The sequence below is a fragment of the Oncorhynchus mykiss genome, chromosome 11 (genome assembly GCF_013265735.2).
Source record: "Oncorhynchus mykiss isolate Arlee chromosome 11, USDA_OmykA_1.1, whole genome shotgun sequence".
Taxonomy (NCBI): Eukaryota; Metazoa; Chordata; class Actinopteri; order Salmoniformes; family Salmonidae; genus Oncorhynchus; species Oncorhynchus mykiss.
In genome coordinates this window covers 58,660,436-58,676,048 of record NC_048575.1, presented here as the reverse complement: position 1 = coordinate 58,676,048, position 15,613 = coordinate 58,660,436, and the positions used below count along the sequence as shown (strand labels likewise).

The following is a 15,613-nucleotide window of genomic DNA, read 5'->3' as shown; positions in this document are numbered from 1 at the left end:
CTTTGTGGGCTATACTCGGCCTTGTTTCAGGATGGTAAGTTGGTGGTTGAAGATATCCCTCTAGTGGTGTGGGGGCTGTGCTTTGGCAAAGTGGGTGGGGTTATATCCTTCCTGTTTGGCCCTGTCCGAGGGTGTCCTCGGATGGGGCCACAGTGTCTCCTGACCCCTCCTGTCTCAGCCTCCAGTATTTATGCTGCAGTAGTTTATGTGTCGGGGGGCTAGGGTCAGTTTGTTATATCTGGAGTACTTCTTCTGTCCTATCCGGTGTCCTGTGTGAATTTAAGTATGCTCTTTCTCTCTTTCTTTCTCTCTCTCTCTCTCTCTCTCTCTCGGAGGACCTGAGCCCTAGGACCATGCCTCAGGACTACCTGACATGATGACTCCTTGCTGTCCCCAGTCCACCTGGCCGTGCTGCTGCTCCATTTTCAACTGTTCTGCCTGTGATTATTATTATTTGACCATGCTGGTCATTTATGAACATTTGAACATCTTGGCCATGTTCTGTTATAATCTCCACCCGGCACAGCCAGAAGAGGACTGGCCACCCCACATAGCCTGGTTCCTCTCTAGGTTTCTTCCTAGGTTTTGGCCTTTCTAGGGAGTTGTTCCTAGCCACCGTGCTTTTACACAGGCATTGCTTGCTGTTTGGGGTTTTAGGCTGGGTTTCTGTACAGCACTTTGAGATATCAGCTGATGTACGAAGGGCTATATAAATACATTTGATTTGATATGAGCATATGTGGAGAAAACCACAATGAAAACAAAGGTGAGTGAGGTTCCTCATAAAGGTGTACCTTCCTGAGCAGTTCCGCATGGCTAGACACTAGCTCAGTGTGCTTCTCCTTCAGCTTGTTATAGCGCTGCTCTGTGGCCTGGGCTCTTGCTGGGTAGCAAAGTGGGGGTCAGAGACAAGAGGGAGACGTCAGTGTGTGTTCAATACAATGTGATTGAACATGTATGCCAGACTTAGTGAGTGGCTTCTCTTACTCTCGGCCTCTCCGAAGGTGGCCTGCACACTCTCATGCTCAGCATTGCGGCGGCGTGTGGCCTCCAGCTCCATGCGCAGCTGCTCGTTCTCCACCAAGGCACGCTGTTTCTGTACCCGCTGCTCCTCCAGCTCCGCCTCCAGACTGTTGATCTGGGACTTAAGCTGAGTGATGTAGCGCTGGGCCTGCAGGAGGGAGGAGGTAGGTAGTCAGTCAGTCACCATAGTAAACCTCCCCTAGGTAGATGATCACTACCACCACAGGACACCATGACATGGCACTAGTGGATGAGGGCCTCAGACGGGGGAAACAAGTGTTGAGTGGTACAAATTATTTTTTACAAAATGTATACAATTTCAGGTTAGGGTGGCTCAATTCAATATCACAGGCGTAAACTTTTAGCAACAGTTAAGAAACAGGCCACATTAGGAGCCAGCCATTTGCAGAAATTGGGGTCAACAGTACATTTCACACTGTGTCCCAGACACATCTTCTGGTCTTCTCTGACCAGACAGACATCATTTCCCATTCTGAGACAAGCTGCCACATTCCACATGTCACGATTCATCTTTGCATCCACCCAACACATGACCTAAATTCCTCTCTCCTTTACAAATCAACCATGTCTACCACTGTCAAAACTTGGTTATCAGTGTTTCCCTTAAGTACACGGAGTAGCCAGCCAAATAGAAAAAGTAGCCAGCCAGGTGTCCCCAGGCTTTTCATAATTTATCTGCAGATAATTGCCAAAAGGTATACCAGTACGCAAATTAGGGAGATCAACTTTATGCAGTCATTTTGACACCTTTTATAAACGAAACACTTGCTGTTCGGTCGTCAACCAAAGGACAGTCAATAGCCTACACGCCATGACTCCGTGGCTGGCTATAGGAAACACACAAAAGAAAATAAATAAACAATAATTAGGCTATGTGGATTTTCGACTCACCCCTTACATTAAATGGGATGGGCAGATTTCTCTTGTGCTCTCCAGCCATGTAATTTTTTTTGACTGCAACCTACCACAGCGCACACCAATCATAAAGGTACAGGAAGGTGGGACAGACAGCAGACTGTAAACCAGCAGTGTTTCCCGGTCATTGATCGCTTTGTGACTGACAGGTGCCTGTCCTATCAATAGATAGCTAGAAGATGTATAGCGTTCATTTTGGCAGGAGAGGGCTTGACAGACTTTTCTGACTAGTGAATAGAAACTTAAATGAAAAGTAGTAGTTATTTTTTGAAGTGGGGAAAAGTAGCTTGGTGTTTAGGGAAAACAATGTGCTGGTTGCTCTTCCATGCCGTCCCTAGGAGGGGTGCGTCACTTGAGTGGGTTGATGTGATCTTCCTGTCCAGTTTGGCACCCCCCTCGGGTTCGTGCCGTGCCATGGGGGAGATCTTCGTGGGCTATACTCAGCCTTGTCTCAGGGTAGTAAGTTGGTGGTCTGTTGTTATCCCTCTAGTGGTGTGGGGGCTGTGCTTTGGCAAAGTGGCTGGGGTTATATCCTGCCTGGTTGGCCCTGTCCAGGGGTATCGTCGGACGGGGCCAGTGTCTCCCGACCCCTCCTGTCTCAGCATCCAGTATTTATGCTGCAATAGTTTGTGTCGGGGGCTAGGATCAGTCTGTTATATCTGGAGTATTTCTCCGGTCTTATCCTGTGTGAATTTAAGTATGCTCCCTCTAACTCTCTCTTTTCTCTCTTCTCTCAGAGGACCTGAGCCCTAGGACAATGCCTCAGAACTATCTGGCCTGATGACTCCTTGCTTGTCCCCAGTCCACCTGGTCGTGCTGCTGCTCCAGTTTCAACTGTCCTGCTTGCGGCTATGGAACCCTGACCTGTTCACCGGATGTGCTACCTTGTCCCAGACCTTCTGTTTTCAACGATCTCTACCGCACCTGCTGTCTCTAACTCTGAATGATCAGCTATGAAAAGCTACCTGACATTTACTTCTGAAGTGCTGACCTGTTGCACCCTCTACAACCACTGACTATTATTATTTGACCCTGCTGGTAATCTATGAACGTTTGAACATCTTAGCCATGTACTGTTATAATCTCCACCCGGCACAGCCAGAAGAGGACTGGCCACCCCTCAGAGCCTGGTTCCTCTAGGTTTCTTCCTAGGTTTTGGCCTTTCTAGGGAGTTTTTCCTAGCCACCGTGCTTCTACACCTGCATTGCTTGCTGTTTGGGGTTTTAGGCTGGGTTTCTGTATAGCACTTTGTGACATTGGATGAGGTATAAAGCCCTTTTGTTAACAGGAATAATGAACCCTTAAATAGTATTATCTGAGGTACAAGTCATTTGTTTTTAGCTAGGTATGACATCTGTAAATTCTGTTTAAAGGAGTTAAAACTCATGTCTACTTACCTCTCCTTTGACCCTTTCCAGATCTGTCCTCAATAGCTCCAAGTCCCGCTTGAGGTTCTCAATCTGGATATCCCTGTGGACCAGAAGACATACAGCCACTAACCTTTAAGATAGACACACACACAGGCACACTACTAACTCAATTCACAAGAAGATATCTAGACATGTCAGTTCAAAAAACATCACCAGTTTACATATCCTTCCGTTTCAAACACACCAATGCTAAAATACCAATGACTAACCTGTCATCAAAACCACCATTGGCAGGTCCAAAGGTTTGATCAAATATGTCGAACTGCTAAAGGAAAAGTCAGAGAAGACGCATGAATGCTTATACAATCTACAGCCAAAATTAGTGCTACTTTAAAAATATAAAAAATAAGACATACACATTCAATGGGCCATAGCCGTTGCCCTCAGAGGTCATGACCCTGTGCCCTATAAGTCGTACCTGTGGCACCGCCATGCTGGGCACGGTGACGTCACTGACATTGATCAGCGGTTCAGGGTCGTCATCTTCATCATCCACCTGCTCGGGCTCATCCTCGTCTGGGATGACCACCACTGGCCTTGCATGCTTGGCCAGGGAAGCCGCATGCAGGAAATTAGGAGGGGACTGGGGATGAACACACACACAAATAAATAAGACAGGACTATAAAACACAGATGGCTCCACAATCTAGGAAGTGTGGTTGAGTCCCAATACAGTATCTTTCCCCTACTATGTCAGTCTATGCTCTTACTTCTGGCAGCTTGGGGATCTGGATGAGTCTCTTGAAGTACATCATGTCTCTGGCTTTGTTGAAGAAGGTCTTGAGGCTGTAAGGCAAATATTTCAATCCCCGATTTGAATGATACCACTAATCTACAAGAACATAACATTTTCTAAACTGTGTTGTATTATTGCATCCCTAAAATAGAGGGGGATGTGTATAGGACAGAATGAAATAAAACAAATAGAACCAAGTTTCACTTACTTAGCTAGCAAATGCAGCTAGAAAGTTTTGCCTACTCAGAGCGGTGCCATGTTACCTAGCTGATCAGGGGCGTATTCACTCCACCGATTCTATTGAAAAATGTTTCTTAAAATGGAAGCAAATGGAACGAAACGGGGATAAACACACCTGAAATTGTCCAGTATAAAAACTCTTGTTTGGACTGTTGGACAAATGACTACACCCTAGATCAGCTAGATGCAGGCAAGAGTGTTCAAGGTGGTATTGAATGTGTGCAGCCAACGGATTTCTCCACACATCGCGCTGACAGAAACAAACATCTTTCTGGTAAGAAGAGGGGCGGGGGCGTATGCCTTATGGCCAACGTGACATGGTGTGATGAAAGAAACATACAGGAACTCAAATCCTTCTGTTCACCTGATTTAGAATTCCTCACAATCAAATGTAGACCGCATTATCTACCAAGAGAATTCTCTTCGATTATAATCACAGCCGTATATATCCCCCCCCAAGCAGACACATCGATGGCTCTGAACGAACTTTATTTAACTCTCTGCAAACTGGAAACGATTTATCCGGAGGCTGCATTCATTGTAGCTGGGGATTTTAACAAGGCTAATCTGAAAACAAGACTCAAGACATATCGATTGCAAGACATATCGATTGCGCAACCAGGGGAGGAAAGACCTTGGATCATTGTTACTCTAACTTCCGCGACGCATATAAGGCCCTGCCCCGCCCCCCTTTCGGAAAAGCTGACCACGACTCCATTTTGTTGATCCCTGCCTACAGACAGAAACTAAAACAAGAGGCTCCCACGCTGAGGTCTGTCCAACGCTGGTCCGACCAAGCTGACTCCACACTCCAAGACTGCTTCCATCACGTGGACAGGGAGATGTTTCGTATTGCGTCAGATAACAACATTGACGAATACGCTGATTCGGTGTGCGAGTTCATTAGAACGTGCGTTGAAGATGTCGTTCCCATAGCAACGATTAAAACATTCCCTAACCAGAAACCGTGGATTGATGGCAGCATTCGTGTGAAACTGAAAGCGCGAACCACTGCTTTTAATCAGGGCAAGGTGTCTGGTAACATGACCGAATAAAAACAGTGCAGCTATTCCCTCCGCAAGGCTATCAAACAAGCTAAGCGCCAGTACAGAGACAAAGTAGAAACTCAATTCAACGGCTCAGACACAAGAGGCATGTGGCAGGGTCTACAGTCAATCACGGACTACAGGAAGAAATCCAGCCCAGTCACGGACCAGGATGTCTTGCTCCCAGGCAGACTAAATAACTTTTTTGCCCGCTTTGAGGACAATACAGTGCCACTGACAGGGCCTGCAACGAAAACATGCGGTCTTTCCTTCACTGCAGCCGAGGTGAGTAAGACATTTAAACGTGTTACCCCTCGCAAGGCTGCAGGCCCAGACGGCATCCCCAGCCGCGCCCTCAGAGCATGCGCAGACCAGGCACAGACCAGCTGGCCGGTGTGTTTACGGACATATTCAATCAATCCCTATACCAGTCTGCTGTTCCCACATGCTTCAAGAGGGCCACCATTGTTCCTGTTCCCAAGAAAGCTAAGGTAACTGAGCTAAACGACTACCGCCCCGTAGCACTCACATCCGTCATCATGAAGTGCTTTGAGAGACTAGTCAAGGACCATATCACCTCCACCCTACCTGACACCCTAGACCCACTCCAATTTGCTTACCGCCCAAATAGGTCCACAGACGATGCAATCTCAACCACACTGCACACTGCCCTAACCCATCTGGACAAGAGGAATACCTATGTGAGAATGCTGTTCATCGACTACAGCTCGGCATTCAACACCATAGTACCCTCCAAGCTCGTCATCAAGCTCGAGACCCTGGGTCTCGACCCCGCCCTGTGCAACTGGGTACTAGACTTCCTGACGGGCCGCCCCCAGGTGGTGAGGGTAGGCAACAACATCTCCTCCCCGCTGATCCTCAACACTGGGGCCCCACAAGGGTGCGTTCTGAGCCCTCTCCTGTACTCCCTGTTCACCCACGACTGCGTGGCCACGCACGCCTCCAACTCAATCATCAAGTTTGCGGACGACACAACAGTGGTAGGCTTGATTACCAACAACGACGAGACGGCCTACAGGGAGGAGGTGAGGGCCCTCGGAGTGTGGTGTCAGGAAAATAACCTCACACTCAACGTCAACAAAACTAAGGAGATGATTGTGGACTTCAGGAAACAGCAGAGGGAACACCCCCCTATCCACATCGATGGAACAGTAGTGGAGAGGGTAGCAAGTTAAGTTCCTCGGCATACACATCACAGACAAACTGAATTGGTCCACTCACACAGACAGCATCGTGAAGAAGGCGCAGCAGCGCCTCTTCAACCTCAGGAAGCTGAAGAAATTCAGCTTGTCACCAAAAGCACTCACAAACTTCTACAGATGCACAATCGAGAGCATCCTGGCGGGCTGTATCACCGCCTGGTATGGCAACTGCACCGCCCTCAACCGTAAGGCTCTCCAGAGGGTAGTGAGGTCCGCACAACGCATCACCGGGGGCAAACTACCTGCCCTCCAGGACACCTACACCACCCGATGTCACAGGAAGGCCATAAAGATCATCAAGGACATCAACCACCCGAGCCACTGCCTGTTCACCCCGCTATCATCCAGAAGGCGAGGTCAGTACAGGTGCATCAAAGCTGGGACCGAGAGACTGAAAAACAGCTTCTATCTCAAGGCCATCAGACTGTTAAACAGCCACCACTAACACTGAGTGGCTGCTGCCAACACACTGACACTGACTCAACTCCAGCCACTTTAATAATGGGAATTGATGGGAAATGTAAATATATCACTAGCCACTTTAAACAATGCTACCTTATATAAATGTTACTTACCCTACATTATTCATCTCATATGCATACGTATATACTGTACTCTATATCATCGACGGTATCCTTATGTAATACATGTATCACTAGCCACTTTATACTATGCCACTTTGTTTACATACTCATCTCATTTGTACATACTGTACTCGATACCATCTACTGTATCTTGCCTATGCTGCTCTGTACCATCACTCATTCATATATCCTTATGTACATATTCTTTATCCCCTTACACTGTGTACAAGACAGTAGTTTTGGAATTGTTAGTTAGATTACTTGTTATTACTGCATTGTTGGAACTAGAAGCACAAGCATTTCGCTACACTCGCATTAACATCTGCTAACCATGTGTATGTGACAAATAAAATTTGATTTGATTTGATGTGTCACTATTCATAGGCTAGGTTGTAGCAACCTCATGATGGGTACAGGGAAAATGTGAGTATCACGTAGTAGCCTAAACCTATTGATGTTACATTGAACTGGGTAAATGGAATATGAATGACAGTCATCCAATATGTTGTAATAGAAATAAGGTCATGCTCATAAACAGCACCGACCGCCACTGATGCCAAGGTATCCACTAACAAGTCAAGCTCCCTCTCTGCTCTCTTTCTGGGCTGATTGTTGTGCAGGCTCCCTTCCTCCCTCACGTTCCTACCCCCTCATTTACTAGCAGCCCGAGCTCCTGGGTGACTTACCTGTGGAACTGGTCATGGAAACGATCACGATGTCCTTGCAGGGTGTCTGCTGGGAGACCTGAAATCCAGGACATGCAATAGACAAAGTCACAAAAAAATACTTTGAAACAAGTTGAGTCTAATCATGTTAGCAAAGCGTAGTTTAGAGCAAGTAGACACATGGAACTACTATTAATAATACTTTGCATCACATTTGTGATCTCCAGTTATTTTCCTTTCATTGATTAGACTACCAAAGGGACCTTAAATGTAAATCTTATGCTTCACGGAGTCTTGGCTGAAAGACAACATAGACAACATACAGCTGGCTGGTTATACAATGTACCAGCAAGATAGAAAAGCGGCGTCGGGTTAGACAAGGGGTGGCAGTCTATGTATTTTTGTAAACAACAGCTGGTGCACGATATCTAAGGATGTCTCGAGCTATTGCTTGCCTGAGGTAGAGTCTCTCATGATAAGCTGTAGACCACACTACCTACCGAGAGAGTTTATAATCTGTATTCTTTGTAACTGTTTACATACCACCACAGTCAGAGGCTGGCACTAAGACAGAATTGAATGAGCTGTATTCCACCATAAGCAAACAAGAAAACACTCACCCAGAGGCGGCACTCCTAGGAGCCGGGGACTTTAATGCAGGGAAACTTAAATCAGTTTTACCAAATTTCTATTAGCATGTTAAATGTGCAACCAGAAGAAAAAGAACTCTGGACCACCTATACTCCACACACAGACGCATACAAAGCTCTCCCTCGCCCTCCATTTGGCAAATCTGACCACAATGCTATTCTCCTGATTCCTGCTTACAAGCAAATATTAAAGCAGGAAGCACCAGTGACTAGATCAATAAAAATAAAAAAAGGTCAGAGAAAGCAGATGCTAAGCTACAGGACTGTTTTGCTAGCACAGACTGGAATATGTTCCGGGATTCCTCCGATGGCATTGAGGAGTACACTACAGTTATTGGCTTCATCAATAAGTGCATCAATGACGTCGTCCCCACAGTGACTGTACGTACATACCCCAACCAGAAGCCATGGATTACAGGCAGCATCCGCACTGAGCTAAAGGTTAGAGCTGCCGCTGTCAAGGAGCGGGACTCTAACCCGGAAGCTTTTAAGAAATCCCGCTATGCCCTCCGACGAACCTTCAAACGGGCAAAGCGCCAATACAGTACTAAGATCGAATCGTACTACACCGGCTCTGACGCTCGTTGGATGTGGCAGGGCTTGCAAACTATTACAGACTACAAAGGGAAGCACAGCCGAGAGCTATATGCTCACTTCGAGGCAAATAACACTGAAACATGCATGAGAGCACCAGCTGTTCCGGAAGAATGAGATCACGACTTCCGCAGCCGATGTGAGTAAGACCTTTAAACAGGTCAACATTCACAAGGCCGCAGGGCCAGACGGATTACCAGGACGTGTACTGCGAGCATGCGCTGACCAACTGGCAAGCGTCTTTACTGACATTTTCAACCACTCCCTGTCTGAGTCTGTAATACCAACATGTTCTAAGCAGACCACCATAGTCCCTGTGCCCAAGAACGCTAAGGTAACCTGCCTAAAGACTACCAACCCGTGGCACTCGTCTGTAGCCATGAAGTGCTTTGAAAGGCTGGTCATGGCTCACAACAACCACCATCACAGAAACCCACTCCAATTTGCATACTGCCCCAACAGATCCACAGATGAGTGCAATAGAGATTGCATCCACACTGACCTTTCCCACCTGAACAAAAGGAACACCTATGTGAGAATGCTATTCATTGACTACAGCCCAGCATTCAACACCATAATGCCCTCAAATAAGCTAAGGTTCCTGGGACTAAACACCTCCCTCTGCAACTGGATGCTGGACTTCCTGATGGGCCGGCCCCAGGTGGTAAGGGTAGGTAACAACAAATCCGCCACGCTATTCCTCAACACAGGTGCCCCTCAGGGGTGCTTGCTCAGTACCCTCCTGTACTCCCTGTTCACTCATGACTGCATGGCCAGGCACAACTCCAACACCATCATTAAATTTGCCAATGACACAACAATGGTAGGCCTGATCACCGACGAGACAGCCTATAGGAAGGTCAGAGACCTGGCCGTGTGGTGCCAGGACAACAACCTCTCTCTCTCTCAACGTGATCAAGACAAAAGGAGATGATTGTGGACTACATGAAAAAGAGGACCGAGCATGCCCCCATTCTCATCAACAGGGCTGCAGTGGAGCAGGTTGAGAGCTTCAAGTTCCTTGGTGTCCACATCAACAAACTAACATGGTCTAAGCACACCAAGACAGTTGTGAAGAGGGCAAGACAAAATATATTCCCCCTCAGGAGACTGAAAAGATTTGGCATGGGTCCTCAGATTCTCAAAAGGTTCTACAGCTGCACCATTGAGAGCATCCTGACTGGTTGCAACACTGCCTGGTATAGCAACTGCTCAGCATCCGACCGCAAGGCACTACAGAGGGTAGTGTGAATGGCCCAGTACATCACTGGGGCCAAGATTCCTGCCATCCAGGACCTCTATACCAGGCAGTGTCAGAGGAAGGCCCTAAAAATTGTCAAAGACTCCAGCCACCCTAGTCATAGACTGTTCTCTCTGCTACCGCACGGCAAGCAGTACCAGGAAGTCTAGGTCCAAGAGGCTTCTAAACAGCTTCTACCCCCAAGCCATAAGACTCCTGAGCATCTAGTCAAATGCATACCCAGACTATTTGCAGTGCACCCCCCCCCCTTTTTATACCACTGCTACTCTGTTGTCATCTATGCAGTCACTATAATAACTCTACCTACATGTACATACTACCTCATAACCGGTGCCCCCCCACATTGACTCTATCGGTACCCCCCTGTATATAGTCTCACCATTGTTATTTCACTGCTGCTCTTTAATTACTTGCTACTTTTATCTTTTATTCTTATCTGTATTTTATTTTTCAACTGCATTGTTGGTTAGGGGCTTGTAAGTAAGCATTTCACTGTCAGGTCCACACCTGTTGTATTCGGCGCAAATACAATTTGATGTTACAGTACATGTTGAAAAATATGTCATGCAGTTGAGATTAAAGATGCCAACGTACAAGCGTGCAGCTTGAAGAGCAGCTTGACGGTGAAGTGGTAGAGGTGACTGCAGTCCTGAATGACCTGGATGAGGGGGGACAGGCGACACTGGCCTGACGTCAGCGTAGAGATGGCAATGGACGTGTTGAGCTGCCGGATCACTGCAGATCACACGCCAATGTATAACACATAACAAACACCACAATAAACAAACAATCTTAAAAATGGGGAGGATTTGGTATCGCTGTCACTAGTTCAGAAATACAGCACTTTGACAATGGCTCACACATTTATGAATCACCCACTCTGTGGGTGGAAAACAGTTATCAGCAGATCTAGCAGTTGGGTGGGTAGATGTGTGAAAGCACAAGGCAGTTAGGAGCTCCCATGTTTCCTGAGTACAAGATGCCCAGTTAGTCACGGAGGCAGGCAGGGTTGTTTACAGTTGTAGGGTTTGTTTATAGTTGTTCAGGATCACAGGCTGTGACAACATCCTGCAGGGCAGGGAGGTGCATGATGCAATTACAGCCAATCAGAAGAAAAACAATTAATGTCCTCTAATAGCAAACATTTATAACCTATTTATAGGGTTTGTGAAATTACATGAGGGGCCTAATCATACTAAACAAACAAAGTGGTTTAGAAATGCGTTTCCCTTAACTTTTGGGGGGATTAACTCACTCCCTCAACAGCATTACAAGTGTGTGCTCACAAGCCACTATCCTGTCCCTATTCCATTTCAGGCACACAAACAGTTAATGGAAGCCGACCACAGCCCTGTACCTCAGGTTACCCATCCTTTGAGAGGTGGGGGTAGGTAGGTAGGGGCGAAGCGGAGGATTCTCACCTGTCTCGGCTAGCCTCAGCTCTGTATCCAGGTAATCAAACACTTCCACAGTGAGCTGGAACCTGCAGGAGTGAAGTCAATACCCCCTTAGTAACACAAGGCTAATGGCTTCCCTAAGAAAAGAGCAGCAGGTTCTCTCCCTTGTCTCCACAGTTGTCCATCTCTACTTAAAATGGCAACAAAATGGTATGTTGGCCTTCTTTGAATCAGAAAGAATGTTAAGTTTATATTTTATATCAAGAATTTACTTCACTTGATCTATGCCAATTAAATGTATACACATTTGTTTGATGTCCCTGTATAATATTCTGATAACTCCTTAACAGGAGAGGGAGTGCACGTGAGAGTGCCAGGGATGTGTGGAGACTGGAGAGGGAGGAGTAGAGGAGTAGAGAACACACTCACACATTATTGATGTCTGTTCCTGCAACGCGCTCCAGAACCTCATCTGTTACCTCTAGGTTGGCTCGGATTTCAGAATGCTGCACAGAAGACAAAAGGATTGCAAAAATGATCCAACAATTCTTGTACATCATTTCTCAAGGATGGTACAACATTAGAAATATCTAATGACCTCACATGTACAGTGGGGCAAAAAAGTATTTAGTCAGCCACCAATTGTGCAAGTTCTCCCACTTAAAAAGATGAGGCCTGTAATTTATCATAGGTACACTTCAACTATGACAGACAAAATGAGAAAAAAATCCAGAAAATCACATTGTAGGATTTAGAAATTAATTAATTTGCAAATTATGGTGGAAAATAAGTATTTGGTCAATAACAAAAGTTTCTCAATACTATATATGTTATATACCCTTTGTTGGCAATGACAGGTCAAACGTCTTCACAAAGTCTTCACAAGGTTCTCACACACTGTTGCTGGTATTTTGGCACATTCCTCCATGCAGATCTCCTCTAGAGCAGTGATGTTTTGGGGCTGTTGCTGGGCAACACGGACTTTCAACTCCCTCCAAAGATTTTCTATGGGGTTGAGTTCTGGAGACTGGCTAGGCCACTCCAGGACCTTGAAATGCTTCTTACGAAGCCACTCCTTCGTTGCCCGGGCGGTGTGTTTGGGATCATTGTCATGCTGAAAGACCCAGCCACGTTTCATCTTCAATGCCCTTGCTGATGGAAGGAGGTTTTCACTCAAAATCTCACGATACATGGCCCCATTCATTCTTTCCTTTACACGGATCAGTCATCCTGGTCCCTTTGCAGAAAAACAGCCCCAAAGCATGATGTTTCCACCCCCATGCTTCACAGTAGGCATGGTGTTCTTTGGATGCAACTCAGCATTCTTTGTCCTCCAAACACGACGAGTTGAGTTTACCAAAAAGTTATATTTTGGTTTCATCTGACATTCTCCCAAACTTCTTCTGGATCATCCAAATGCTCTCTAGCAAACTTCAGACGGGCCTGGACATGTACTGGCTTAAGCAGGGGGACACGTCTGGAACTGCAGGATTTGAGTCCCTGGCGGCGTAGTGTGTTTCTGATGGTAGGCTTTGTTACTTTGGTCCCAGCTCTCTGCAGGTCATTCACTAGGTCCCCCCGTGTGGTTCTGGGATTTTTGCTCACCGTTCTTGTGATCATTTTGACCCCAACGAGGTGAAATCTTGCGTGGAGCCCCAGATCGAGGGAGATTATCAGTGGTCTTGTATGTCTCCCATTTCCTAATAGTTGCTCCCACAGTTGATTTCTTCAAACCAAGCTGCTTACCTATTGCAGATTCAGTCTTCCCAGCCTGGTTCAGGTCTACAATTTTGTTTCTGGTGTCCTTTGACAGCTCTTTGGTCTTGGCCATAGTGGAGTTTGGAGTGTGACAGTTTGGAGGTTGTGGACAGGTGTCTTTTATACTGATAACAAGTTCAAACAGGTGCCATTAATACAGGTAACGAGTGAGGACGACAGAGGAGCCTCTTAAAGAAGAAGTTACATGTCTGTGAGAGCCAGAAATCTTGCTTGTTTGTAGGTGACCAAATACTTATTTTCCACCATCATTTGTAAATTAATTCAATACAAATCCTACAATGTGGGCCTCCCGGGTGGCGCAGTGGTTAAGGGTGCAGTACTGCAGCGCCAGCTGCGCCACCAGAGACTCTGGGTTCACGCCCAAGCTCTGTCGTAACTGGCCGCGACCGGGAGGTCCGTGGGGTGACGCACAATTGGCCTAGCGTCCGGGTTAGGGAGGGTTTGGCCGGTAGGGAAATCCTTGTCTCATCACGCACCAGCGACTCCCGTGGCGGGCCAGGCGCAGTGCTACCTGACTGTCTAGCTTTCTTTTTGATTACTTTTAGCAAGTTGGACAGAGTGAAGAGACAATAAAGGTCCATTATCATCTATAGACCGTTTTGATTTGGTTTTAGTCATTCCAAAGTGGATTGAGATTGTTGTTTCCCGGAATTTTAATATACATTTTTTTAATACATTTGACACGTGCTATAGAGCAGGGGTATTTAACTATTACTCAACGAGGACAGGAGCCTGCTGGTTTTCGGTTTGATCTGATAATTCATTGCACCCACCTGGTGTCCCAGTTCTAAATCAGTCCCTGATTTGAGGGAACAATGAAAAAACACAGTGGAACTGGCTTTGAGGTCCAGAGTTCAGTTTGAGGGCTAAAGAGGGTAGGCTTACCTTCACGTGGAACTCCATCTTTGTGCAGAGGAGCTTAGCGTACAGAGCCACCAGCTGGCCATATCTGTCATGAAGGTTGCCCTGGAAACAAAAGTGAGCGAGCAACAAGCATTGAGCTGTGCTTTTCTTCAACACAGCAAGAAACATCTCCCATTCTAGCCTTTCCTCTAATCTGCAGCAGACAGATTAACTCTGCCTGCACAGGAAGCACAATTACGGTATGAGCAGGAAGATGTTTGGAAAAAAGAATTTCAAAACATGTCCTGCATTTTTGCCTAAACTAAATCATTAAAGGGATTTTCCCACATTTCAAGCCATCTGAAATTAAATTTGTTCGCCCAAAACTTATTCAACCACCCCACAAAAAAACACAGCACAATCTCCAGACTCACCCATAGTTGCCCTGTTTCAACTATGTTACTGTGATGTCTCATGCAGTCCTGAAGGCTCTGAAAGGCAAAAAGGGGATAGATAAGGTTAATTCAATAATAATATTGAAACAGTCACTCAATAATGTTCAATTATACAATTAACATTTCACCATTAAGCTAATTTGGACTAATTACGGCCTGAGGTCTGCATAAAAACCTCCATGCTTGGGTCTCCCAAGTGGTGCAGCGGTCTAAGGCACCGCATTGCAGTGCTAGAAGCGTTACTACACACCCGGGTTCATTCCCAGGCTGTGCCCCAACCCAGCCCCATAGGACGGTGCACAATTGGCCCAGTATCGTCCGGGTTAGAGGAGGGTTTGGCCGGTGGGGCTTTACTTGGCTCATCGCACTCTAGCGAGTCCTTTTGGCGGGCCAGGTACCTGCAGGCTGACCCCAGTTGAATGGTGTTTCCTCTGACACATTGATGCGGCTGGCTTCTGGGTTAAGCTAGCGGGTGTTAAGGAGCGAGGTTTGGCAGGTCATGTTTCGGAGGACGCATGACTCCACCTTGGCCTCTCCCGAACCCGTTAGGGAGTTGCAGCGATGAGTGAGTTTGTGAGCTATGCTCAAAGAAATATTGCATGGTTTTTTAAATATACTATAGGCTACCAATTATGCAGTATTTTCATCTAAGATCTGTGCCAAATTTTCCACCTAAAACCTGCATGTGTATTTTCCTAGTCTCTACATTTTTCTTTAACCCACACACACATACATACATACATATATACAT

At 46.4% G+C, this 15,613-nt stretch overlaps 1 protein-coding gene across 3 annotated transcripts in view; it reads right to left on the bottom strand.

Annotated features, from left to right (window-relative positions):
* hip1rb (huntingtin interacting protein 1 related b) overlaps positions 1-15,613 on the bottom strand; it is a 40,606-nt gene that overhangs the window by 14,310 nt on the left and 10,683 nt on the right. For 2 of the 3 annotated variants that reach the window (XM_021621595.2, XM_021621597.2), the window contains exons 4-15: positions 14,842-14,898; positions 14,450-14,530; positions 12,215-12,291; positions 11,810-11,871; positions 10,983-11,123; positions 7,905-7,962; positions 4,100-4,175; positions 3,808-3,972; positions 3,599-3,654; positions 3,357-3,429; positions 988-1,171; positions 795-883 (exon numbers count right to left, since the gene is read on the bottom strand). In XM_021621595.2, coding sequence (XP_021477270.1) covers positions 795-883; positions 988-1,171; positions 3,357-3,429; positions 3,599-3,654; positions 3,808-3,972; positions 4,100-4,175; positions 7,905-7,962; positions 10,983-11,123; positions 11,810-11,871; positions 12,215-12,291; positions 14,450-14,530; positions 14,842-14,898 — 1,119 coding nt within the window. The remainder of the gene's footprint in view (positions 1-794; positions 884-987; positions 1,172-3,356; positions 3,430-3,598; positions 3,655-3,807; positions 3,973-4,099; positions 4,176-7,904; positions 7,963-10,982; positions 11,124-11,809; positions 11,872-12,214; positions 12,292-14,449; positions 14,531-14,841; positions 14,899-15,613) is intronic. The other variant, XM_021621596.2, reaches the window with a different exon arrangement.